This window comes from Fusarium musae, chromosome 6 (assembly GCF_019915245.1).
Source record: "Fusarium musae strain F31 chromosome 6, whole genome shotgun sequence".
Taxonomy (NCBI): domain Eukaryota; kingdom Fungi; phylum Ascomycota; class Sordariomycetes; order Hypocreales; family Nectriaceae; genus Fusarium; species Fusarium musae.
Window position 1 is genome coordinate 10,384 of NC_058392.1, and position 23,479 is coordinate 33,862.

Genomic DNA, 23,479 nt, shown 5'->3' on the forward strand with positions numbered 1-23,479 from the left:
TATTAATTACTAAAAGAGTTTCTTAATTATTAACCTAATTCTATAGGTTATAAATAGTATTTTATAGTTAATAGATTTTAGCTATTATTTTTATTATACTAAGTGGTTTTTTAATATAAGGGGGTGCTAGGCTAGTATTACTAGATATTTTAATAGTATAATATTACTTAATATAAATATAGTATAGTTTAAATAAAAGCTATTAATATATAATAGTTAGGGTTTCTAAATAGGTAAACTAGTCTATATTAGGTTTATATTTATAGAATATATAAGGTATTATACTAAATATATTAAATTATTATATCTTTTAATAGTTAATAGTATATATAAGGCTTATTAAAGTAAAGAAGTATTATTAATAGCTAGTAAATTAAGTCTTATTTAATATTAAATAAATATATATATATACTTAAGTAATATATAAGTTAAATAGAGTTAGTTTAACTTAGCTTGTCTTTATTATATAAGTTAAATAAGGTTAGTTTAACTTTATTTATAATAGTTAATCCTGTAAGTTAAATAATATATATTTAACTTATATAAGGTAAGTGGCTTCTAATTAGAAAAAAAAGGTAGGGTGTATTTATATATAAGTTAGAACGTATTAGGTCATAACACTAGCTAAATAGCTACTTAATATAGCTAATAGATTAATATTTAATAGTTATAATTAAGCTATATAATATCTTCTATTACTACTTAATATTAACTTTTTTATTTTAATAATAAAAAGTAAAGAGAAGTAAGTGTAATAGTAAGCTTTTTTAAACTATAGCTTAAAAAGTATAGCTAGGCCCTGTAATTAGACTTCCTTAAGCTATAATTTAAAGAAGTTAATATTAAGTAAAGGGAATTAAATAATAAATATTATATTAACCTTAAGCTAATACTAGCTAACTTTGAGTATAGGGTTAAGGTTATATTTAACTAATTAGTAATTTAACTTTACTTTAAGTAATATAACTTTAAAAATTAAGTAAAACTATTTATTTTAGTAGCTAATTTAAGTTAAATTATCTTTTAATAGTTTTTAGGGTTAGGGTTATGTTTAACTAATTAGCAACTCGGCTTTACTTTAAGTAATATAACTTTAAAAATTAAGTAAAACTATTTATTTTAGTAGCTAATTTAAGTTAAATTATCTTTTAATAGTTCCTAGGGTTATTTACCTAAATCTTATTATTATTTAGGATTAGTATTTTATATAATGCCTAAGGATATATACTATTTTAACTGCTTTTTCCTTTATTTTATAGTAAATCTTAATATTAAAAAAACTTAAGAACTAGCAGTATTACTTTATAAGTATATAATATATTAAGTTAATAAGGTTAGCTTTAGTATAAAGATATTAATACTTTCTAAAGGCCTTATAAAATATAAGAAATAAATAAATAGAAATAAGAAAGGATTAGTAATATAATATATTAGTTAGTAATAAAACTAGTAATTTAGGCTATATTACTATTAGTACCCTGACTTAAGGTTAATATAAGACTTATAGTATTAAGAAGTATAGCTTTTTATAGTAAGCTAATAGTATATATAATATATATTTTTAATAACTTACTATAGCTAACTTTTTCCCTTTTTTTTTTATCTCTTTTTTTTATATACTTTTTTTAAATTATTATTATATTATAATTTCTAATTAACTACTACTTTATTAGTAATTTAAGCTATATTACTACTAATACCTTAACTTAAGGTTAATATAAGACTTATAGTATTAAAAAGTATAGCTTTCTTTTTATAATAAATTAATAAACTATATACTTTTTTTTCTTTTTTAGCCTTTCTTATTAGCCTTCTCTAGCTATAGCTAATAACTAGTATAAATATAGTAGGCTTAGTAATTTAATTTTATTATATAAAGCCTTTTTATAAGTAGTAGCTTTAAAAAAATCTTACTTTACTTTTTAAAGTTAGGGATTTTACTTTATTATTTCTTTCTAACTCCTTTTCCTTAAATTAAGACCTTAAAGTAATGCTTTAAGCTATATAGTATAGCTATTATATAACTGCAGCTCTATCTATCCCTATAGATAGTCTCTCCTTCCTACTACCTTTAGTAAAGTAGCTAGCCTTTTAAAGCTATAGCCTAGCTTTTACTTTATATTATACCTTACTTAAAAAAGAGCTTACTTTTCCTTTTTATATTATATAATTTATATTTATTATATATATTATATATATATTATATATATCTATTAGTTAAGGTTATTTTTCTTTTCTTTTTTTTATTTTTTATTTCCTTTTTTTTTTTTATCTCTTTTCCCTCTCTCTTTTTTTTCTTTTTCTTTCTTTCTTTTTTTTTATCTTTTTTTTATATACTCTTTTTAAATTATACCTTTCCTTTATAAATACCTAAAACTTACTTTAAAGGTTTATATTATAATTTTAATTAGCTATTATCTTACTAGTAGTTTAAACTATACTATTATTAATACTTTAATTTAAGGTTAATATAAGACCTATAATATTAGGAAGTATAGTTTTTTATAGTATATTAGTAGATTATATATTTTCTTTCTTTTTTAACCTTATTATATATTATTAGTATTAAGTAAAAGTTAGTAAACTATTTAATTATAGTTTATAATTACTTTACTTAAATTTACTTTATTCTCTTTCTTTTTTCTTTTTTTTCTCTTTTTTTTTATATAGCTAGCTTTTTTAAGCTATAGCCTAACTAAGACTAGGAGCTTAAGCTATACTTTTATAAGGCTATAAAAGCCTATCTTTACTATAGTAGGCCTCTTTTAGTAATATATAAAGATAGTAGGCTAGACTTTAAGCTATAAGTCCTTAAGGCTAGCTATTATAGATTATAATAAGATAGTAAGATAGCTTAAGCTATATATATTAAAATTACTAATCTTCTTAACTTAAAGTAGCTCTTTAGCTATTAAAAAGCTAGTACTTTATAGCTAGTTTAGTTAAAGGTTAAGGTTAAATATAAAAGCCTAGGGTTTAATTTATTTATAAAGAGCCTGCTTTTTAATAGCCTTAAAAGCTATTTTAATTTTTTTAGTTTAAAGGGGTTTTTTTTTTAAGCTTTATTACTTCTTTAACCCCTTACTTATAGTTTAATCTTACTATATTATATAAAGCCTTTTTTTTTTAAAATTAGCACTTTCTAGCTATTATAATACTATACTATCTATTCTATTTATTAAGCTAGCTTTTATTAATAAAGCTAGCCTCTTAAAACTTTAGCCTAGCTTATACTATAATTATAAAAAGCTTTTCTTTTTTTTCTTTATTTTATATAAAGGCTCCTTTAATTTATAAAAGGCTAACCTTATTCTAGCTAATTTTAATATATTACTAGTATTTTATATTCTTTTTTTTTCTTTTAGCTTTTTTTACTTTAGCTTAACTTAACCTGCCTTTTTTACTTTTTTTATCTTTTTTACCTTTTTTACTTTTTTTACTTTTTTTACCTCTTATATATATATTTATATATATATATATCCTTTATCCTACTACCTTATACTTAACTTTCTTAACCTATAGCCTAGCTAATAGTAACTTTAATTAATTACTTACCTATATATAGATTTACTTAAGGTTAGCTTTAGCGTTTTTATTAGCTAACTAGAACTAGTAGTATAGTATATTAGTAGTATAGTAACCTTAGCTTCTTTTTAATTAATTAGGAGCCTGCCCTATATAGTAGTATAGTGTGTGCTACTGCCTGCCTAGCAGTTAGTGCAGAAGCTGTAAGCAAGCAGCGCGGCGAGCTTAGATTATATTGTCGCGATAAGAGAGTGTCTGGGGTTTTGTCATACCTTATCGAGTCGCATATCGCTTTTCTATTGGCATTGTTAGAAGTACCTAGCTGAAACTACGACCCTAGATCAAGAACAAGAGAGCCTCCCTCGAGGTACAGTGAATGTTCCTCCAGGAGTCGTTGCGACTCTTAAGGTAGCGCAATGAATCTTCGTTGCGACTCGGAAGGGATATTTGATAACGAGGTTTATGTCAAAGCTTACACTTTCGCACATTAACTAGGGTTGTAGGCTTGAGTCTTTCGGTCGTGACCAAGAATCAGCCTGTATATCATGCAAACCACGGCTTTCGAGATCTCCAGAACAGACTGCCTGTGACAGAAGAGACAGTATTCCCAGTATGTTCACTCGCCAAAGGCCTGTCAGCCGTGGCCATGGGCATATTAGTCGACCAAGGTCTTGCATGGTGGAAGATGCTTGTCAAAGACGCAACACCCTCTTTTCACCCAAACGACAATTATCTGTATAACAACACAACTCTAGCGGACCTCTACAGTCACCGTAGCGGTATGTCATCATATGGAAACCTGGCCGGTGGTTGTGAGGGCAACATCTTGATTGGCAAAGACGACTGCATGCGGGTCGTTAATCACCAGACTCTGGTCCCCGCACACCTCGGTTCATTTGCATACAACAGTACTGCTTATGACGCCTGCGATGAGAGTTTCAAAAGCCTCAGCGGCACGCCTCTGGACGACTTCCTCCAGCAGCACGTCTTCGCTGAGCTCGGCTTGCGAAGAACCTTCATGAGACCCCCGCCCAGCGACGCAGATAATGTGGCAAAGTCCTACAACGCCTTGGATGATGGTACACCATGGTGCATACCGGGACCTAAGCTTGGCGAGGATGATATCGGCTGCGGTTCCGATGGACTCCGTTCTTGCGCTGCTGATTTGGCCAAGCTCTATACCTGCTTTGTCCAGAGTTTCAACCATGAGTGTCACACAGGCCAAACCTCTACACCAGGCTCCCCTCTAAAGCAGGTATCGAAGACCATGTCTCCTCATGTGCCAATGCTCTCGACTGAGAAGGGGGAGGTATCTTACGGACTGGGATGGGCGCGTGTGCAACTGCCCAACACCATGGGACACATCGGGTTGAATGGCAGGTTAATGCCGCATGGCATGCCGGTTATCGGGAAAGGAGTAGCTGACGAGCTGATATTATACCATCAAGGCACGCTCCCAGGCGCTCTTGCGGTTGTTATACTGATTCCACCTACGGAAACCGTCGTGTTGGTCATGAGCAACAGCCTCTCACTTACGGACATGCCTGACTGGGTCTCACAAATGGTACTTGAAGAGATCAGGGATATTCCGATCGAAGATCGCACCGATTTTGTAACATACGCTAAGACGTCTATCGCTATCAACTTGGGATGGTATGCCCGGATTACCCAAGGTCTCATGCAAGGTCAACCGCAGACCATTAAACCCCACGGACCCTTGGAGTCTTACATGGGAAAATATGAAGATGAGAGTCGCGTTTTCAGTGCTGTGGTCACTGTGAAAGAGGGAGTGCTCTTTTTGGCATTCCAGGGAATGGATTCGGAAAAGTACAAGCTAACACATTATGATGGCGATACTTTTACATGGTTGCAACCACGGAACGACTTGTCGCGCCGAGGTAGATAGGTATTGGGAAATGACAATGATCCGTCATTCTGGAAGATAAGATTTGGTGCTGATGATCATGGGAGTGTAAACACGGTGCGCTGGTGCCACGACTCCTCCCTAGATCCTATTCTGTATTCGCGATAGTGGCGAACAATGACTCTCATTTCCAACTCGTAGTCTATCTCCGTTGTCTTTCATCACCTACTCAGTGGTTCTAAGCTACTTAGGCTACCAGCGATACACTCTATGGAAACATATGTCGTGCAACCTAGAATACTCGACTCTGAAGAGCGAGCAACAGTTGCACTGCTCTGAGAGGACCAGCGTCTATGCTGCTCATCCGCATATGCTCAATTCCAGTCAGAAAACATATGATCATAGGCTACGGGACGGTCATGGGATCGGTAGCTCCCCTGTTTGCCACACATTCCGAACCTTGGGCCGCATCTTTGGTGTTACTGGTCTCGGGAAAGATTCAATAACTATGGCTGTAAACTTAGAATCTGAAGTCATGAAGCGACGCATCCAGCCCTTTCTAATTATGATCTGATAGAAGCTTCAACCAGTCTAGCAGATAAGGTCTCTGGAGCTGTAACAATCGATCGCTAGTAGGAGCTGCTCCGACGCTTTGTCCGGTGCCCTGCCACTAGTGTATGACCCAACGCCCCCAGGCTTCCTCGCATTCTACGAAAGTGAAGAGCGGAGCTGAAACCAAAATTCGTCAGGGCCGGAATTCTCTGTGATTACCTGGCTTTTATATATTAGCGTTCTGCATCTACACATAAAGAAACATGAATCAGGAGCAGAGTCAACTTCTACTCTTTCTCAGAAGTTCCAGGCTTCTCTTTGTTTAATCTTGCTAGTGGCCCCCGATCCGCTTAATCAGCATGAACGACCCGAACGACAAGAGAGAAATGCCTGAGGTGGAAGAATTCGAAGGCCTTGTCCTCGCTGATGTAATCCCCAAACGGGACAAGTGGTGGTTTCAGTACCCCAACCTACGTAAGCTTAACTTGCTTCTGTTCAGTGCCTTCCTGGCCCAGTTTACTTGCGGATTTTACGGAAGTATGCTGAATGGCATGCAGTCTCTGCCTCTTTGAAGGGAAGCATTTGGCGACCCGGTATGTTTTACTTTGGGAAAGTGACCAATTATCTCGTCTGAGACACTAACATGTGAGCTCATAGACAGGTGCTAACCTTGGAACTCTTGTCAACGCGATCAACATCGGTGTTCTCGTATCCGCCCTCTTTTCCTCTCAGCTCTGCGAGATCTTCGGACGAAAGAAACCGATCACACTGGGCACTTTCTTGATCATCATCGGTTCTGCACTTCAGGGAGGTGCTCAGAACCTGGGCATGTTTATTGCTGGCCGAATCATTATCGGCTTGGGAACTGGCATCGTCGCAGTGGCTGCTCCTCAGTTGATGACAGAAGTCGCGTACCCGACTCATCGTGGGAAAATGGTGTCTCTATACATGACACAGTGGGTTGTTATAAGTTCTCACTTGCGGTATGATGCGTAGTCACTGTACAGCAACGATACTGACATGTTATACCTACCAGGGCTATCTCGTCGCTGCTTGGAAGACGTTCGGCACGTTCAAGATGAACTCTTCGTGGAGCTGGAGGCTACCCAGTCTCTTGCAAGGCGTTCCAGCCATTCTGCAGCTTATACTCAGTATCTGCGTCCCCGAGTCTCCCCGCTAGCTCGTGTACAAGGACCGTCGAGGCGAAGCTTTGGCTGTGCTCTCTCAGTATCACTCGTGCGGCGACCACGATTCTCGCCTAGTGCGTTTCGAGCTGCTCGAGATCGAAGCAACCCTAGAGGAAGAAAAGAAACACAAGGCGATCCAGTGGTCAGAGTTCATCCGCACTAGTGGTAACAGAAAGCGCCTCTGGATCTTAATCTCTATGGGTTTCGCTGCTCAGTTGTCGGGCCTGGGTTTGACCGGCTATTACCTGACCAAGATCTTGAACAGCATTGGCGTGACCAATGCAAACACGCAACTTCTCATCAATGTGATTGCGGCTGTTTGGCAATTGTGTTGCTCTGTTTTCTTTGCTATGCTCATTGATCGAGTCGGCCGACGCGGTCTTATCACCTTTAGGATTACTACAATGTTGGTTGTCTTCATCGTGTGGACTATCTGCTCTGCTCTCAACGAAGAACGCCACTTTTCCGACCGACCTATGGCGCTCGCCGTCGTTGCCACGATCTTTCTCTTCCAGGTTGGTTACCGACCCTTCGCCATCTCAACAGTGCCCTACGTTGTTGAGTGTTCTCTTTATTCGTTGCGGTCAAAGACAGCTATGATCTTTCAGTTCTGTGGCTACTCGGCCAGCTTCTTCACAGGCTATGTCAATCCCGTTGCTTTGGACCGCGTACGCTGGCGTTACTACATATTTGCATGTGCTGTTCTGGGCGTTGAATGCGTGTTTGCTTGGTGGTATCTGCCTGAGACAAAGGGGAAGGGTCTTGAGGAGATTGGTCAGATCTTTGACGGTGAGGAGCTTCTGACGGGTACACAGGCCATCACCAAGAAGCGCGCGGAGAAATACCGTGCGTTTGATGAGGGTAGTATTCGTGAGCGTAAAGCTCTTAGTACGAGTCACATTAAGGAAGGGGAAGAGTGAACTTTGAGGGGTGATAACGATAGTCCTACTGTGCTGTACAAACTGCTCTCGTTTCTCAATCTCGTCTGGATATCGCCATGGGTTTTCACATATCGTCGTCATGAACAAGACAATGACCATGTACAATTCAATAATTCCGCGGCAACCCTTAAGAAGCATGTGAATACGCTCGTCAAAGCACATTCTTAATTATAAAGGAACTTTTTGAAAGCCAGTGCTGGCTCGTTCAGAGACTACATATAGTGGGCCGGAGTCGTGTCCAAGTCCGGCTTTCTCGGCTGCTGAGGACGGGTACTGCCGTCATAGAAGCGATCATTGCGGGGTCTCAACTCAGTCGTGACGCGCTAATACATACCTTGTTGCTCTTCTGATATTTCACTCGTTCGGTGCCACAGCATGTCTCGGGATTTTCGCTGTGATTGCTGTCTCAGAAATGGTCCATATCAATTCTCAAGCCAAGTATATTAGCTGCTCAAGTCTGACGAATCTTTGTGGAGTCAGAGCCATAACTGATGTCATTCATTCATGCTTCCTTGGCTGTGATGGTACGGCATTTTAACCAACCCGAAAGAGAAAGTCCTTAACTTTCTAGTCTCATGGCATTTGGTCTGGACACTGTCTTCCCCCATACTGAAAATCTTCTTAAATGGCTGCAAGTAGGAGAATTCCTGGCACTCAAAAGATTCGCTGTTGCGGCCATGGCCTCAGAGGGCATTGCTGGCTCTTGTTGATATAATGTCGAGATATCATTCCCGGCTCACAGGGTCAAGCTATGCCACCTCTTTCGGATACTGCGGCACGGAACGTTCGAATTTCAGCGACGTTGCAGTGCTCCGCTTAGGGGATGACGATATTATCATTCCGGCTGCGTAATGTGATGTTTGCGAGCCATGACATATTGCCGCGTGTAACGTCGGCCATAGTTACACGTGAAATCAAGTGTTGCTTCCATACATCTCTAACCTTTGTCGGTATACTCCGGAGAGTCAAGTCGACAGATAAGGCTTATCAAGCCAATCGGTACTTTTTATCTAGTGCTTACTCTAGCAGGGTGAATATTGACCATGCCATCTATTCATAGGCAATTGTTTTACTAGGATGTGAATCCTGCTTCGGCAGATAAAAGTCTGCTTCACCTCAGCTAGAGCATAGAAACATAATCATCGATTTTCAACCGTACGGCATTTGCAAACAAAAGCAAAAAAACCCATTAAACCCGAAATCCCGATTTTCGCTTCTAAGTAGCACTTTTGGAAACCCCGCGGACATTGAAACAACATCATGCTGAACACGAAAGCCGTCGAACGCGGATCAGTGGGTACATCTTCATTTCAACTCGGCACTCAGCAGGCATTAACGCGGGGATAGTGATAGCTCCTCACATGATGTTCAGTTTAATTGGTTGAGGAGAGAATTTCGGTTGATCCCGAGGTCGTATCTTCATGCAGATGCATGCGAAAAAGATGAATGATCGACGTGTATCAAACAGGTTTGTATGTTGAGCACTTTGATGTTGCCTTAATCACTTGGAACGATGGGCTATAAAAATGAGAACATTCCTGTCTGATGTAGTTAGAATATACCAAGCCAAATACCGAATCTCAACTGTCAGGTCAGTCATCTCAGCTCTTCTGCACTACTCTTCTACCAACTCGCCATGGGTGTACTGTATACAGAAGCACTGGCTGAGCTTAGCTTTGGCTCTGTGTTTGCTCTTTTAGGCATTTCTCTGGTAAGGCCAAGTACCATAGAACTGTCTTCATTCTTCTAATCGCATCGCAAAGTTTCTTTACCTTGTTGTCAGTTCTACCTATCACGCTTTCTTTCACCCGCTCGCCAAAGTCCCAGGTCCGAAGCTACATGCCATTACCCAGGTTCCATATCTCTACTACCTCAGCAAAGGCGATTGGGTCTTCCACCTCGCAAAGCTGCATGAACGATATGGGCCAGCTGTCAGATTCACGCCTAAAGATGTCTCCTTCATCACTGCGGAAGCTTCTAAGAAGATCTACGGCCACAAAGCAGCAGGCCAAAAGTCATTTGAGAAAGACTTTCGTATGTATCGTCAAAACCGCCCTTGCTCAAGCATCGTTCGTTCCGACCAGGAAGACCACAGACGTATGCGCCGCCTACTCGCGCATGCCTTTTCGTCAAAGGCACTTCGCGGTCAAGGCGATGTTGTGGATCACTACGTCGAAATGTTCATGAAAGGCCTCACGGAGCGGGCACAGCGAGGAGAGGAAATCGACATTGTAGCTTGGTACAACTTTGCCTCGTTCGATCTCATTGCCCATCTCGCCCTTGGTCAGCCATTCGGATGTCTTGAGAATGGAAAGTATCATCCCTGGGTCAGCAGAGTCTTCAAGGGCCTCAAGGTTCTTTCCTATACTCAGATCTACGTGCGCCTTGGACTTCAGAATTGGATTTCTTGGCTGAGTCCACCAAGCTTGAGGAAGAGCTATGAAGAGCACATGCAGTTTGCAGAGCATGCGGCTCTTGCCCGCATTGAGTCCAATGATACAGAGAGCCAAGACTTTATGTCATATGTCCTTCGTCATAACGATGAGAAGGGCATGTCGCAGCTTGAGATCATCGAGAACTCGGGCGTGATGATTATCGCTGGTAGCGAGACAACAGCTACCCTTCTCAGTGGAACCACCTATTTCCTTCTCAAGAATCCTGACAAGCTTGAGAAGTTGACTAATGAGATACGTTCTGCCTTCAGCTCTGAGGAAGAGATCACAGTTACTCAGGTTGATCAACTGAAGTATATGTTGGCCGTCTTCAACGAGGGCTTTCGCATGTGTAATATCACCTATCATGAGGCCTTTTCCACTGGGCTGTGTACTAACCGTTCTTTTAGACCCGCCAGTGGCTATTGGACTTTCAAGACTTTCCCCAACCGGTGGCGAGTTCATCGATGGCTACTGGATTCCTGAAAACGTAAGTTGAACTAAATAGCTTCCGATTGCATTCACCAAACTCTGACTTTTCCATATAGACTGCGGTTTCGATGCCTCATTGGCCTGCATATTACTCAGAGCTGAACTTCAGAGACCCCAAGAAGTTTGTTCCAGAACGCTGGCTGGATGACCCTCGATATGCGAGTGACAACCGGGCTATCTTATCGCCATTCTCCCTAGGACCTCGTGATTGCATTGGCAAGAAGTAAGTATTCTGCTGTCTCTGACTCAAGACACAGCTGACAATGAGAAATAGTCTGGCGTATACCGAGATGCGACTCTTGTTGGCTCGTATGCTCTGGAAGTTTGACCTCGAGGCTGTACCGACTGAAAAGAACTGGTACGATCAGAAGATCTTCTTCCTATGGGAGAAGGGCGCACTGCCTATCAAACTCAAAGAGGTTGTTCGCGAGAAAGTGTGAGTGTACAAGGGCTATTGTCAAGTTACAGAAGTCGAGGACTATATGTTTGGTAAAGGTCTATGGAGGATATTCTGCTTTATTAGAACCAAGTGTTCTCGGGGGTCGTGGCAAAATGCTAGTATTGGTTGCCAATGATCAAAACGACCTATGATTAAGGCAGCCCGGCTCAATGACCTCCAGCAGGTCAGTCAAGCCACCAGATATTGAATATGCATTTCTATACCCGACTCTCTTGCAATCATAGTTTCAGCCTGATGTCGAAGTCTTGTGTGGTCTTATCCTTGCAGCCCTGATCAATCCAAGGCCACCAAAAGCGACCGCAATGCCGGTGAAGACCATGAGTGGACCATACTTGGTTCCGTAGCCAAACCTTCCGCCCCAGCCTGTGTCTCCAGCGCTCAGCAATGGGATACTAACAAGGCCACCACTGACGAAGCCAATACCTCGAGCTCCATTCAGAAGTCCATATGTAAGACTGGAGTCAATAGTCTCGTCATGCTTCTCTGCTTCGATCTCAAGTTCTTTAGTGATGCCTCCCCATGTCGCACTATAACCGCCGGCAAAGAAGCCAAAGACAATGGCAAATACAAGAGTAAGGGCTGGACTTCCGTCTACTGACAGTCCCCAGAGCAAAAGGACAGACGCTGATGATGCGAACGCCGAGATGCAAGTAATAGTAGTGGCTGAGAATTGATGGTACTTATTGTCAGTGAGCCAACCAAAGAAGAAGCACGAGAGGATGCCTGGAATGTTGTGCAGCGTAAGCAATAGAGTAGAAATAGCTTGACTGGCGCCGTTGAACTCTCTTGCAAATGTTGGGAGATATGTCTGCGGTAGACAGTACCCCGAACTTTGAACCATGACTGCGACGAAGTACGTGTAAATTCCACGGTGTTTTAGGAATGTCCATGGTATGCGAGGTGGCTTCTCCTCTCGGTCGACCATCTTGGAAGGGTGCGTTGGCACGAGAACGATGGACAAAAGACCTGATCCAGCCAGAATGAACGCCCATATTCGAATTGTCCATCGGAAGCCGTATTGGTCAAGAAGATACCGCAGAAGAAAAGGACAGACGGAGCCAACAATATTCCTACACGAGAGAATGATACCATAGGCAATGGCTCGATTTCCAGTGGCATACCACTCCCCGAGAGAACATGTTGCTGGGCTGTACACGAGGGTACATCCAAAAGCAGCCATGACGCCTTGTGTAACCATGAGATGCCACACATGGGTGCTGAAAGAAGAGAGAATGAACCCGAGGAATGCTATGATAAGGCCTCCAAGCTCTGCTTTGATCCGGTGATGAGCCCAGTAGCGGGTGAATATGGCAAACAAGAACGGCATGGAAATATACATGACTCCGTTGGAGGTAGTGCCGACTGTGCCAGTGATGGAGAGATCGCCATTGAGAGTCCAGTTGCTTGTCCAGTATTCTTCAAAAATACCGTAACTCAGATTGAAGCCTAGAATTGTATTCTTAGATAAGGCATAATGGCAAACCGTAGTTGCTTACCCCAGAGCGGGAGCTGCATAAGTGCTGAGCCCCAAAGCACACCGAGCTTCTTTTTGTGACCATCACCAATTGATAGATTTGTGTTCGTCTGGTCAGTTGAGTGAGAAGCTTGTTCAGCCGAGTTGTCATCCTCCTGAAAACTGCTTTGCAGAATAGGCCCATCTTGAGACCGTTCTTGTTTCTCTGTTTCCGCCATGAGGAGGGGCTGATCTGGTCCGATAACGTTGGTAGAGTCAAGCTAGAGCCAGCTTTGCGAAGTAGAAGAAAATTAGGGCAGCAGTGTTTTGCTTTTGCAAGTGGGGAGAAATGCAGCTTCGGCTCCCAAGTGCCACCGCAGTGAACACTGAGCGCTTCTAGCCGGCTTCGGGGTGATAAGCAGCCCCGAATTGATCAGGATCAGCGTAAACACCCAATTAATTTGTGCCCACTTATTTTCATAGCACACCCTCCCAAAACAGTGCAGATGTTGTCTCTTGTCGTACTCACACACACCTGCACTGATACGCTGCAATGCCGTGGAGTAAATGGCGGTGTATGAGGGGAATTTTACACGACCGTCAACCGTGCACATCCAATGATCGGGCATCGTAGCCTCAGCGATTGACAGGACGAAGGCTCCTCCGATATCTCCGACCAAATTCCATTTCTGATCAGAACAGGATACCGCACGGGACGGAATAATGGCGTGATTCATGGCTGATACAACATTTTACAAGTTTGCGATTGCGAATTGGGGCGCATGATAGAGTCAGAAGGTTTGGGTGAAGCGTTGACATCAAATCATCAAGACAATGCCAAAGCAAAATTACTGAAGACGAATTGAAGCCATTATCTACGAGTATTGATAGCGAAACGTCTCTCTGCTATGATACTGCGCGAACAGGCTGATCGCAGCTACTCTAAACCATGGTAGGCATTTAAAATATCCTGTATCAATTTCTCAGCATTGCCATATGTTGGACCCATTGTGTGTCCAGGTGGTGTTAGTGGCATGGTAGAAGAATCAATAACACGCAAATTCTTGATGCCGAAAACGCGACCCTTAGAGTCGACCACTGCTGATGAATCACCAGCTTTGCCCATACTGCCTGTAATGAATTAGTATGACCTTGTTTCGTATCATAGAGACGTGAACTCACAAGAAGCAGTGCCATGATGCGTCGGGTCGAGGTTGTCGTAAGTGAGATCCAGCAAATGTTCGTCACTGGTGATGTTGGCGCCAGGATATATCTCCTTACCAATTTTGGAAGGAATATGCTCCCAAAGCTGTCGGGCTCTGCGGAGGGCATACAGAGCAACCTCCTTATCTGTATCTGCTCGTAGCCAGTTTGGATCAATGACAGGAGGGTCAAGGTTGCTCGCAGATGAGATAGTCATGTTGCCACGACTGACTGTCCCAACCATTCTGATGGTCATGGCAGCGTAGTTCTTGCCAGTCGCACCAGCTGGAGGATCAACCATCTGCATGATGAACTCTACCTCAGGCCAGTCGTCAGGATACTGAGCGAGATCCTCTTGGGCCTTCTTGCTAAGATTTGCGAGAGGAATCTTCTCAAATGCCCCAACATCAACGCCGCCGTTGGTAAGAGGTCCTTTCTTGTGTTGATTGAACTCGGTGATGGCTTCTTTCATCTTGGAGGGCTGTTTCCAACCGCCCGTTGAAATACCTTCAATCTCCCAGATAGGCCCATGGACGGCAGCTGAATCATGTGTGCCTTGGCCGACTCCCGGTAGATTCGATAGGACTGGGATGTCGAACTTTTTGAGGGTTTCTTCGGGCCCAATGCCAGAAACCATGAGCAACTGAGGGCTGCTCCAGAGCCCGGCAGCAACGATGACTTCCTTTCGGGCGGTCAGATTGAAAGATTGTTGGCCATAGTTATCAACAGTGACACCAATGGCCTTTTGGCCAGAGAAGAGAATCTTGCGGGCCATGGTGTTGATGTATGTTGTCAAGCCAGGCCGACCCAAGCTTTGCTGCAAAAATGAACTCTCTGAAGAGTCTCGGAGACCAGTATCAGGGTTGATGGAGAACTGCCACCAGCCCCAACCTTGCAAGACACCAGCAGTGAAGCTTGGAATCTCTTTGAAACCCAGTGCTTCAAAGGCTTTGATGGCGTCCCACGAAACTGGGAAGACGTAGCCTGGAAAGGTGAGGTGTAGGGGACCCCCTTTCTCTGAAAAAGCCGCGGTGTCATAAAGACCCGTGGCATTCGGAGGGCGGTGTTGGCTATTGTCTGAGAACTTCATAGTTCTTGTGTTGAACTTGAGCATGTTCTCCCACGTGTAGGCATTATCGCCTACTTTCTCGGCCCAATGCTTGTATGCTCCTTTAGTAGGGCGATTGAACATCATCAAGTTTCTAGCACTGCTGCCGCCAAACGTTTTGCCCTGGGCATAATGAATCTTCTTGCCGTTCTACCGAACATTAGAAAGTGATGGATATAATGAAAATTTGGAGGTACTCACGTTTTGAGGCTGAGTAAAATATCCCCAATCAATGAGTGGCTGCCAGCTAGACGCGCCCCCCGAGCCTTTCCAATCGTTGATCCCTGAGTAATATTAGTAAGTTGGGTGGCTGAGAGTCGCGAGAGTCGCAAAGATATTGTGTGACTTACTAAAGGGCAACTGGCTGACGTTACCATTGCTCAGTTCATAGAATCCTCCTGCTTCAACCAAGGCAACAGTCGCGTTACTGTGCTCAGTGAGGCGTGCTGCTGCAAGGGCACCTGCTGTACCACCGCCAACGATCACATAGTCATATGTGGCATTGATACCAGGTATACCAAAGCCATTGCCAGTAAGTTGCCCATCATCAAACTGAGGGGGTACGTCTTCAGCGAGTGCTGACACAAGAAGAGAACAAAAAACAGGAAGAATCTGCATGACGGCGTATTTGGTACTCCTTTTGTCAATGGTATGCGAAGCCCCCATACAATCTGCGAATTTATACACAAAAAAATAATTTAGGCTGGGAATACTCTCTACGGTACTAAGCTTCACAACCTCAATTCATCCATCTGGGCGTATTGACCCAAGCCACCCGATATCGCTGCTTCTATACTTCCATCTGCTCGTATTTCCCCTCACGCAAGCGAAGACCAGGGCTACGCGTATTCGGGGCAGAAGGACAATAGCAAAGAAAGGATATTCGGCATCTACAATCAACATGCTGACATGAGGATCTACCAATCATTACAATAGCTTTTCCAATCCTAGTCACTTATTTGAAAGACTTTCGTAAGATAAGACGATACGGCAACGAAGTGCCAGTGTCGCATTGTCGATTCCTGAGTCAGTGTATCCCGTGCCGTCCGCCAGCTTGCGGCTGAGATTGCAACACTACCTACCCATGCACCAGGTTGCAACACTAGAGACCGTTGCTGCCTACCCGGAACAGTCCCATTACGCGAGATGGATCATCCGCAATAGTTCCTGAGCGTTAGTGCGACGCAAGTTCCTTGGTATGAGCCCTGCAAGATAGACAAGCCAGCTTGGCGATTCGGCCCGGGCCGGGGTTAGTTAAGGCGGAGTCTCCGGGCGAGGCATCTCCACACAGTAAACATGTTTAGTTGAATAAGTTGGTAGACTAACGCTCATGATTCTGAGCTTGTTCTCCCCACAATGCGCTTATCACCTCATGTGCCGTCCTTGTGCATACAACCTCGGACCCGCTTACGCAGGGATCTACGCACCAAAATCCTCCATTCGGTGAATTTCGGGGTTCTGTACGGAGTAGACATCTATTTTTGTGCTTGCAGTTACGAATCTCAATCTTGAGACGGGGAGTTGAGGTGCATTGTGGACACCATTAATTCGACCCTATAACGGCCGCCGCACAAAGTTCCTCTATCTTGACTCGCGAGGGACGCCATCTCTCTGTTGTTGTCTCTGGAGATTGACGACGTGGCCTTACTCCCCACCTCCACAAAGCTTAATCTGTAAAGATCGGCGATGTCATGCTGCGTGATAATGCATATTGTTCATTCTAAAGTAAATACGGAAACGAGGCACGAGACCCGGATGATGCAATTGCTGGCACGGAATTGTTACCTGTTCTTATCTGTAATTACGTGGGGTCATCGGCATCTTTACCGAAAGCCAAGAAACACACAGACTACCAGAATCTACTCTTTCTGCACCCTAACTGGTTCATGATATCCAGATACGGTGAGCAGTGAGGGTGTGTAACATCATCAAGGACCAAGATATCTCGGGAAAGCTGACAGAAGCCGCATTGGGACCCCTACCCATCTGAGCACGGTGAACGAGGTGACAATAGGGAACAGACGAACTAGGCAATAACTCACAAGATACAAGACTCGAGTAGGAAGTGAAGACCAGTATTGACAATAAGCGTAGCTGATGAGAATATGTCCCACTGACTGTGGACAAGGGTTCTTACTGCTTCAGAGGCCATGGCTAAGATAGTGAAGAAGTATAATAATGGGTGAAAATGGCCGGCTCTTGGCTGGATTTAGACCCTAAAATCAATATCTCAATGAAACTCACCTTCGTCGTTCACAACCCTCTTCTCACTTGATAAAAACACTATCCGTGTTAAAGTCGTACAAAGACCACCAAACCAACAAGATGGGCTCTCTTCATATTGAACCCTCACCCTCCCCTGCCTTCTCTTCTGTGCGCTCAGCACTGGCCCAGAACAACAACAAAATCATCCTCTGTGAAACTCATGATGGCACCTCAACAGAGATCATCAGAGCAACCGTTGGCAAGAATGGCCAGAAGTTCGACGGCATCTGGTACAGCGGTCTCTGTCAGACTACCTACCTAGGTATTCCAGACAGTGAGACGCTCTCCCCTCTTCAGCGGGCATCACTCCTCGCTCTTGACGGGGAGCTTAAGCGAAAAACATGCAACCGTTCCCTCTGCGCAGCTTTTGACGCAGATAGTGGTGGTGATATTGCAGACATCCCTGCCCTGGTGGCACTCATGAACCTTGTCGGCGTCGGCATGGTTGTCATCGAGGACAAGGCCGTTTTAGCCCCAGGCCAAAAGGTCAACTCGCTTGCAGCGTCATCGGCTTCACAGGCCTTGGCTGATCCTCACGAATTCGCAGAAGTAATCCGCGCTTTCAAAGAGGTGAATGCAAAGGCAAAGGGCGGTCCCATGATCACCGCCCGTATTGAATCCTTCTGCTGTCGTGTCTCCAAGGCAGATGCAGAAGAGGAAAGCAGGTCTTACGAGGCTGCGCATCAAGATGCCCTCAAGCGAGCCAAGATCTACCACGAGGCGGGTGTCGACGCTATTATGATCCACTCCAAGAGTAAATCTCCTCATGAGGTGACCCGGTTCTTGCGCGAGTACCGCGAGTACGACTCCCAGACACCTCTTGTTGTCGTTCCCACTACATACTCGGAGATACCCAAGGATGCTCTGTACGAAGCAGGCGCCAACGTTATCATCTATGCCAACCACCTGATGCGCGCCAAGATCAGCGCCGTCGGCTCTATCTCTGACAAGATCCTAGCCAAGAACCTGGACCTGTTCTACAACGACGCCGAGATACGAGCAATGATTCAGGCGCGTAACTACGGCTGCCTTCTCAGAAAGCTTCGGAGCCGTAGTGTCTGGGGTGAGGAGAGCAATGAGGCCAGGATGTACAGGATTGTTGCGGAAGCGACAGCCTCGGAGAACATTCAGGCTACTGTGATCGACTTGCTAGAGGGGAAGCTGGCCGGGTGCGAGGCAGACACACGCATTGTCAGCGTCAAGGAACTTCTCAAGATCAACGCGAAGCAGGTGGTTCCTGTTGCGGAGCTTGTCACCCAGGTAGATGTTTACTAGATTAGGTTAAGCTTATTTCACCGTTTATTCACTGTCTTATCTTGGAGCGAACCTCGCCGTAAATCTTCATGCATGTTATTCAATAGTCCTACACAGCGATGTAATCCTAGCAGCCAGGTGCCTGTGGCATGAGAGATAAGTAATAATGTTACGTACACATAATTAAGATTGCAAAGATATATCGTACGCTGTATCTGTTATCCAGGAAACACGTGTACATGTGAGGAACCTCTCGGGCCATTAACCTTGCACATCTCATATTTCGGGTTTTGTATCCTCACAGAGCGACAGGGCTCTATCCTGGATTGGGCAGCTTGCATTCTGGTATCTTGAATTGCGCCATCTCGCGTTTCATGCACTTGCATATTAGGTGGGTGTTGGGTAGTACTGCATATGTGGTCAAGCTGACTTCAGATTGTCAACATTAACCGCACGGATCATCGGCATATGGAGGTGTGAGGGTCCCTAGGCTGGCTACGTCACGCTTGTGACTTTCGATATGTAACGACATATTTGGAGCGGCACAAAGTGAACGGATCTGTAGACGTGGCGTGATTGAGTAAGACCCCGGGATGCTTTGAGTAACAGTGATATTGCTAGTCCAAGCATACTGATTCCAAGATAGATGCTGAAAGTAGTCCAAATTATAAAGGCATGTTGGTGTCTTCAAAGCACTGTACATGCCGACTAAGCTAGAGAAACACAAACAACCATAACTACCCAATACACTTTAACACTTTGAACTTGACGCTTCCAAGATGGCTCCCGGTCTCATCGAAACCGTCAGTGACTTTTCGCATCTCCCCAAAACTGAGTACCGCACCAAGTTAGAGGTGAAGCCCAAATCAGCACTCTTCCCAGATGGCTACAAAACCACTGGCCAGCAGCCTCCTCTCTACGAGGAAATACACCCATACTCAGACTTTCCCAAGAAGATCACTGGCATCACGGCCTGGACTAAAGATGATCTGTCAGGCTCTCCTGAGAAAGAGGCTATCTGGAAGCATCCCTTTACTCCGGAGGAGCTCGAAGACCTGAGCACCGCTGCTGAGAATTACATCAACAGTGGTCGGGACCTGAACGAGATGTGCAAGGTATGAGTCAAGCCTCGCATGGATATACATACTGACATAGCTATTCAGGAGCTGTTTCCTCTTCCTCGCATGGAGAAATATCTTGAAGAGGTCCGAGATGATATGATCAATGGCTATGGGTTCATCTTGTTCCAAGGCATGCCTGTCAAAGAATGGGGAATGCGCAAGTCGTCCACGGCATACATGGGCTTGGGCGCTCACTTTGGGCATATCGTGAGTCAGAACGGTAGGGGCCATGTGCTGGGGCATATCAAGGACCTGGGTGAGAACCCGGCGGACTTCCACAAGGTCCGGCTGTATAGAACCACGGCAAGGTATGTGACTCGAAACCCTTCTCGGCAGTCGATCTTACTCGTATTCTAGGCAAACCTTCCATGCTGACCCGGCAGATATCGTTGGCCTTCTCTGCCTCAATACTCCGCTCAAGGGAGGTGAGAACAACATCGTTTCGGGCCATCAGGTCTGGAACGTCATGCAAGAGGAGCGACCTGATATCGCGGAACTCCTCACTCAACCCATTTGGTACTTTGACCGAAAGGGAGAAGTCAGCGATGGACAAGAGGATTACATTAGATGTGCCATCTACTACATTGAGAAGGGAAATGGCAGAGTCTACTCCAAGTTTGTCACTTCTGCGCAATCAAAACATGAATGGAAGAAACTGACAATTTCTGTAGGTTTGATCCAAACTATGTCAGGTCTCTGAAGCGATTCTCTGACAAAGGCATCATACCTCCTCTATCGGATGCACAAGCAGAGGCGATCGAGTTCTTTGACCAAACCTGCTACAGAGAATCCATCGGCAATGTCCTCGAGGTCGGAGATGTCCACTTCATGACAAACAATCATCTCTATCATTCCCGTCAGGCCTACACTGACCATGAGCCACCCGCTCCCCGTCGCCATCTCCTGCGACTGTGGGTCTCTACGCCTGAGAGTGAAGGGGGCTGGAAACTCCCGTATCATGATTCTGATTGGAAGAGGAGGGGCGGGGTGCAAGTTGATGATCGACCTCACAAGGTTTTGCTCCACGCAGACTGAAGATAACACTTTCCAAGGCCTTATTCGTGGAATCATTACCTTGGAAAGGTAATTGCTTCGTACTATGACATGACACGGAAATACATGGCTATAATGAACAATGATATGACAGTATCTTATTCGCAGTCATACACGCGATGCTATTATGACCTTTGATAAAAACCTTGTCAAAACTGAATGTGTAACCGTGGGGTCAGCCACGGTCCAGTGAAGATCTTAATCAACCTTGGCAAAGCTTGTTCTCATGCATGCTTATGCTTATGTGCATCAAGTCTCACGGCCCGGATAAAGCGGTATCTCAAAATCTGGCGAGCACGCGATCAATTTCCCAATCCCGCCTAAGAGTGCTCGGACTCAGATTTCCCGGTATGGTGACACAGCAATTGCAGGGGCCAAGACGTGCTAAAGCGGAGATAAGAACTTTGAGGAGACAAGTTGAGCCGGTGGGTATGGGGAAAGTCTAACTAATGGGGGTTCTTAGTGGCACGCCCTCCGCGGCGAAGGATTGGCTGTGCTCCGCGTTTGCATGCTGCAATGCTACTGATGCGGGTCTGAGGTGCCGTAACATCCGTTGCTGTGAGGAAACAAACAAAGTTGTACTTTTCTGATACGTCATTTGGCTTGTTTTCTCCCAAGTTGTGAATCCTTGGGGTCTTGAGTCAGAGGCCGTTTTTGTGGTGATTGTCAGATCTTTGCCTAATCTGCTGTTCTGGTGCCATTGGCAGGGCGCAGGCTTGGAAGTTGGCAGATGAGGGGTCTTCTGGATGCCCCGCCAAGCAGCACTCATTGCACAGTACCTTACTGTCATCGACTCTCTCTTCTGTTCCCAAGCAGACATCCTGTTACGCGGTTCAATCTTCAATTTATCTTCATGATCCATTCAACTGATATCGCGATTCACCATAAGTTATTCACCATCATGGCCAGGTAGGCTCATTATGTTCCCTCGTCTCCGTGACTTAGTGACTGACATGGTTGTTTCCTAGCAGACCCGAATACCAGCCTGTGTCTCGAAACAATGTCGACCAAATTCCACTCGTCGAGCCGGGCGCTTCGGCCGGCGACGAAGCATCCGACTCTGACCTGGAAAACGACATCGCCATCAGCGAAAGCGAATTAAAGCGCGACCATATTCCCAGGCGAACCCTCATTCGAGTCCTGGCAGCTAATGGGGTCATCCAAATACCAATCTGGGGTATGTCTGCCACTAGCACTGTGCTATACATCTACTCACAGGACGTCCAGGCTTTGCAATTAGCTACGGAGTATTAGAGGAATATTACTTCAACAACTGGACTCTCCAGGGAAACAAGGACATCACAGGCGCGATCGGAACAACTGCCAATGGCATCATGTACCTCTCCATGCCCTTCCTTTTCGCCCTGTTCACGAGACGATGGGCGTACCGGCGTCAAGAGGCTGCTTTTTGCGGTGCCCTCATTGCATCCATCAGTTTCTTCCTTTCAACGTTCAGCACCAACGTCTGGCATCTGCTCGTCACGCAGGGTATCACCTCAGCGTTTGGATGCGCCTTAATCTACAGCCCCATCACCCTTTCCTTGGGTGAATGGTACACCACCAGCAACCGATCCGTAGCGTACGGACTGGTCTTGTCGTGCAAGAACATCGTTGGAACTCTTGGTCCATTCCTGTTTAAAGCTTCACTGGATACTTGGGGCTTCCGGACAACTATGACTGCTTGGTCGGTGTTCGTCGGCGCTGCGAGCATTCTCAGTATCAGCCTTGTTCCTATCCCGCCATCAAGAATTGCCATGCACAAGACACCAGAGAGGAACATCCCTTGGGACTTTCTCAAACACCCTGCTATATACTTCTATAGTATCGCAGTCTTTTTCCAAGGCACTGGCTATGGTTTACCCCAGACGTACCTTGGCACTTATGCGCAAGATTTTAGTCTCCTGTCCGAGACAATGGCAACTACTGTCTTGGCTCTACAGAACGCCGTTGGGATCCTTGCATCTGCTTTCTTCGGATGGCTAAGCGACAACAAGCAAATTGTGCTGTCAGCGCAGACTGTGTCTGCGATTCCATGTGTAACGAGCGGACTAGCCGTATTCCTCTTTTGGGGAAACACTACACAAGGAGGTGTCTTTCTCTTGGTTCTCTTCTCCATCACGTTTGGCTTCTTCTCAAGTGGCTACAGTGCTACTTGGGGAGGTATCCTCAAGCAAATGGAGAATGACTCGGCGGAGAGGGGGGAGTCTATAGATGCTGGGCTGATATACGGTTTAATCAACGGTGTAAGAGGTATCGGGTATCTAGTTGGAGGTGCAGCGAGTGTATGGCTAATCAACGCTGGTACAATTTCTGACTGCCAACACTTTGGGTATGGTAGTAGTTATGGGCCGCTTATTCTCTTTACTGGTCTTGTTTCTCTTGCTGGAGGCTGGGTTGTAATATGGAGCTGGTGGCCTGAGTCGTGGACCTTTGGACGGCGTAATTGAGAAGCCATGGCGCGTCATAGACAGACCTCACTCATACATATTTACATAAAACACGATTGAGTATGTGAAATGGCTTGACGAGAAGAATGCTGTTTTACTTGATCCCCTGTTAGATACTTTAT

General features: G+C 44.4%; 8 protein-coding genes across 8 annotated transcripts; 6 read left to right on the forward strand and 2 right to left on the reverse strand.

Moving 5' to 3' along the window:
• Window positions 1–4,171: 4,171 nt before the first annotated feature.
• On the forward strand, window positions 4,172–5,431 carry J7337_007846 (uncharacterized protein; the record flags this gene model as incomplete). Its single annotated transcript, XM_044825473.1, has 1 exon — window positions 4,172–5,431. The coding sequence occupies one exon, from the start codon at window positions 4,172–4,174 to the stop codon at window positions 5,429–5,431; it is 1,260 nt and encodes a 419-aa protein (XP_044678390.1).
• An 869-nt stretch (window positions 5,432–6,300) lies between these two features.
• J7337_007847 (uncharacterized protein) lies at window positions 6,301–8,048 on the forward strand (the record flags this gene model as incomplete). The annotated part of the gene is made up of 3 exons (XM_044825474.1): window positions 6,301–6,478; window positions 6,603–6,877; window positions 7,122–8,048. 3 exons carry the CDS (start codon window positions 6,301–6,303, stop codon window positions 8,046–8,048), a joined length of 1,380 nt encoding a protein of 459 aa, XP_044678391.1.
• Window positions 8,049–9,705: 1,657 nt separating this feature from the next.
• Window positions 9,706–11,433, forward strand: J7337_007848 (uncharacterized protein; the record flags this gene model as incomplete). The annotated part of the gene is made up of 5 exons (XM_044825475.1): window positions 9,706–9,780; window positions 9,923–10,853; window positions 10,912–10,991; window positions 11,050–11,216; window positions 11,268–11,433. The coding sequence occupies 5 exons, from the start codon at window positions 9,706–9,708 to the stop codon at window positions 11,431–11,433; spliced, it is 1,419 nt and encodes a 472-aa protein (XP_044678392.1).
• A 246-nt stretch (window positions 11,434–11,679) lies between these two features.
• J7337_007849 (uncharacterized protein) lies at window positions 11,680–13,145 on the reverse strand (the record flags this gene model as incomplete). The annotated part of the gene is made up of 2 exons (XM_044825476.1): window positions 11,680–12,899; window positions 12,950–13,145. The coding sequence occupies 2 exons, from the start codon at window positions 13,143–13,145 to the stop codon at window positions 11,680–11,682; spliced, it is 1,416 nt and encodes a 471-aa protein (XP_044678393.1).
• Window positions 13,146–13,843: 698 nt separating this feature from the next.
• J7337_007850 (uncharacterized protein) lies at window positions 13,844–15,835 on the reverse strand (the record flags this gene model as incomplete). Its single annotated transcript, XM_044825477.1, has 4 exons — window positions 13,844–14,037; window positions 14,089–15,367; window positions 15,419–15,501; window positions 15,568–15,835. The coding sequence occupies 4 exons, from the start codon at window positions 15,833–15,835 to the stop codon at window positions 13,844–13,846; spliced, it is 1,824 nt and encodes a 607-aa protein (XP_044678394.1).
• Window positions 15,836–17,542: 1,707 nt separating this feature from the next.
• J7337_007851 (uncharacterized protein) lies at window positions 17,543–18,757 on the forward strand (the record flags this gene model as incomplete). Its single annotated transcript, XM_044825478.1, has 1 exon — window positions 17,543–18,757. The coding sequence occupies one exon, from the start codon at window positions 17,543–17,545 to the stop codon at window positions 18,755–18,757; it is 1,215 nt and encodes a 404-aa protein (XP_044678395.1).
• A 758-nt stretch (window positions 18,758–19,515) lies between these two features.
• On the forward strand, window positions 19,516–20,892 carry J7337_007852 (uncharacterized protein; the record flags this gene model as incomplete). The annotated part of the gene is made up of 4 exons (XM_044825479.1): window positions 19,516–19,851; window positions 19,900–20,165; window positions 20,215–20,472; window positions 20,529–20,892. 4 exons carry the CDS (start codon window positions 19,516–19,518, stop codon window positions 20,890–20,892), a joined length of 1,224 nt encoding a protein of 407 aa, XP_044678396.1.
• A 919-nt stretch (window positions 20,893–21,811) lies between these two features.
• J7337_007853 (uncharacterized protein) lies at window positions 21,812–23,357 on the forward strand (the record flags this gene model as incomplete). Its single annotated transcript, XM_044825480.1, has 3 exons — window positions 21,812–21,819; window positions 21,879–22,087; window positions 22,138–23,357. 3 exons carry the CDS (start codon window positions 21,812–21,814, stop codon window positions 23,355–23,357), a joined length of 1,437 nt encoding a protein of 478 aa, XP_044678397.1.
• Window positions 23,358–23,479: the final 122 nt, after the last annotated feature.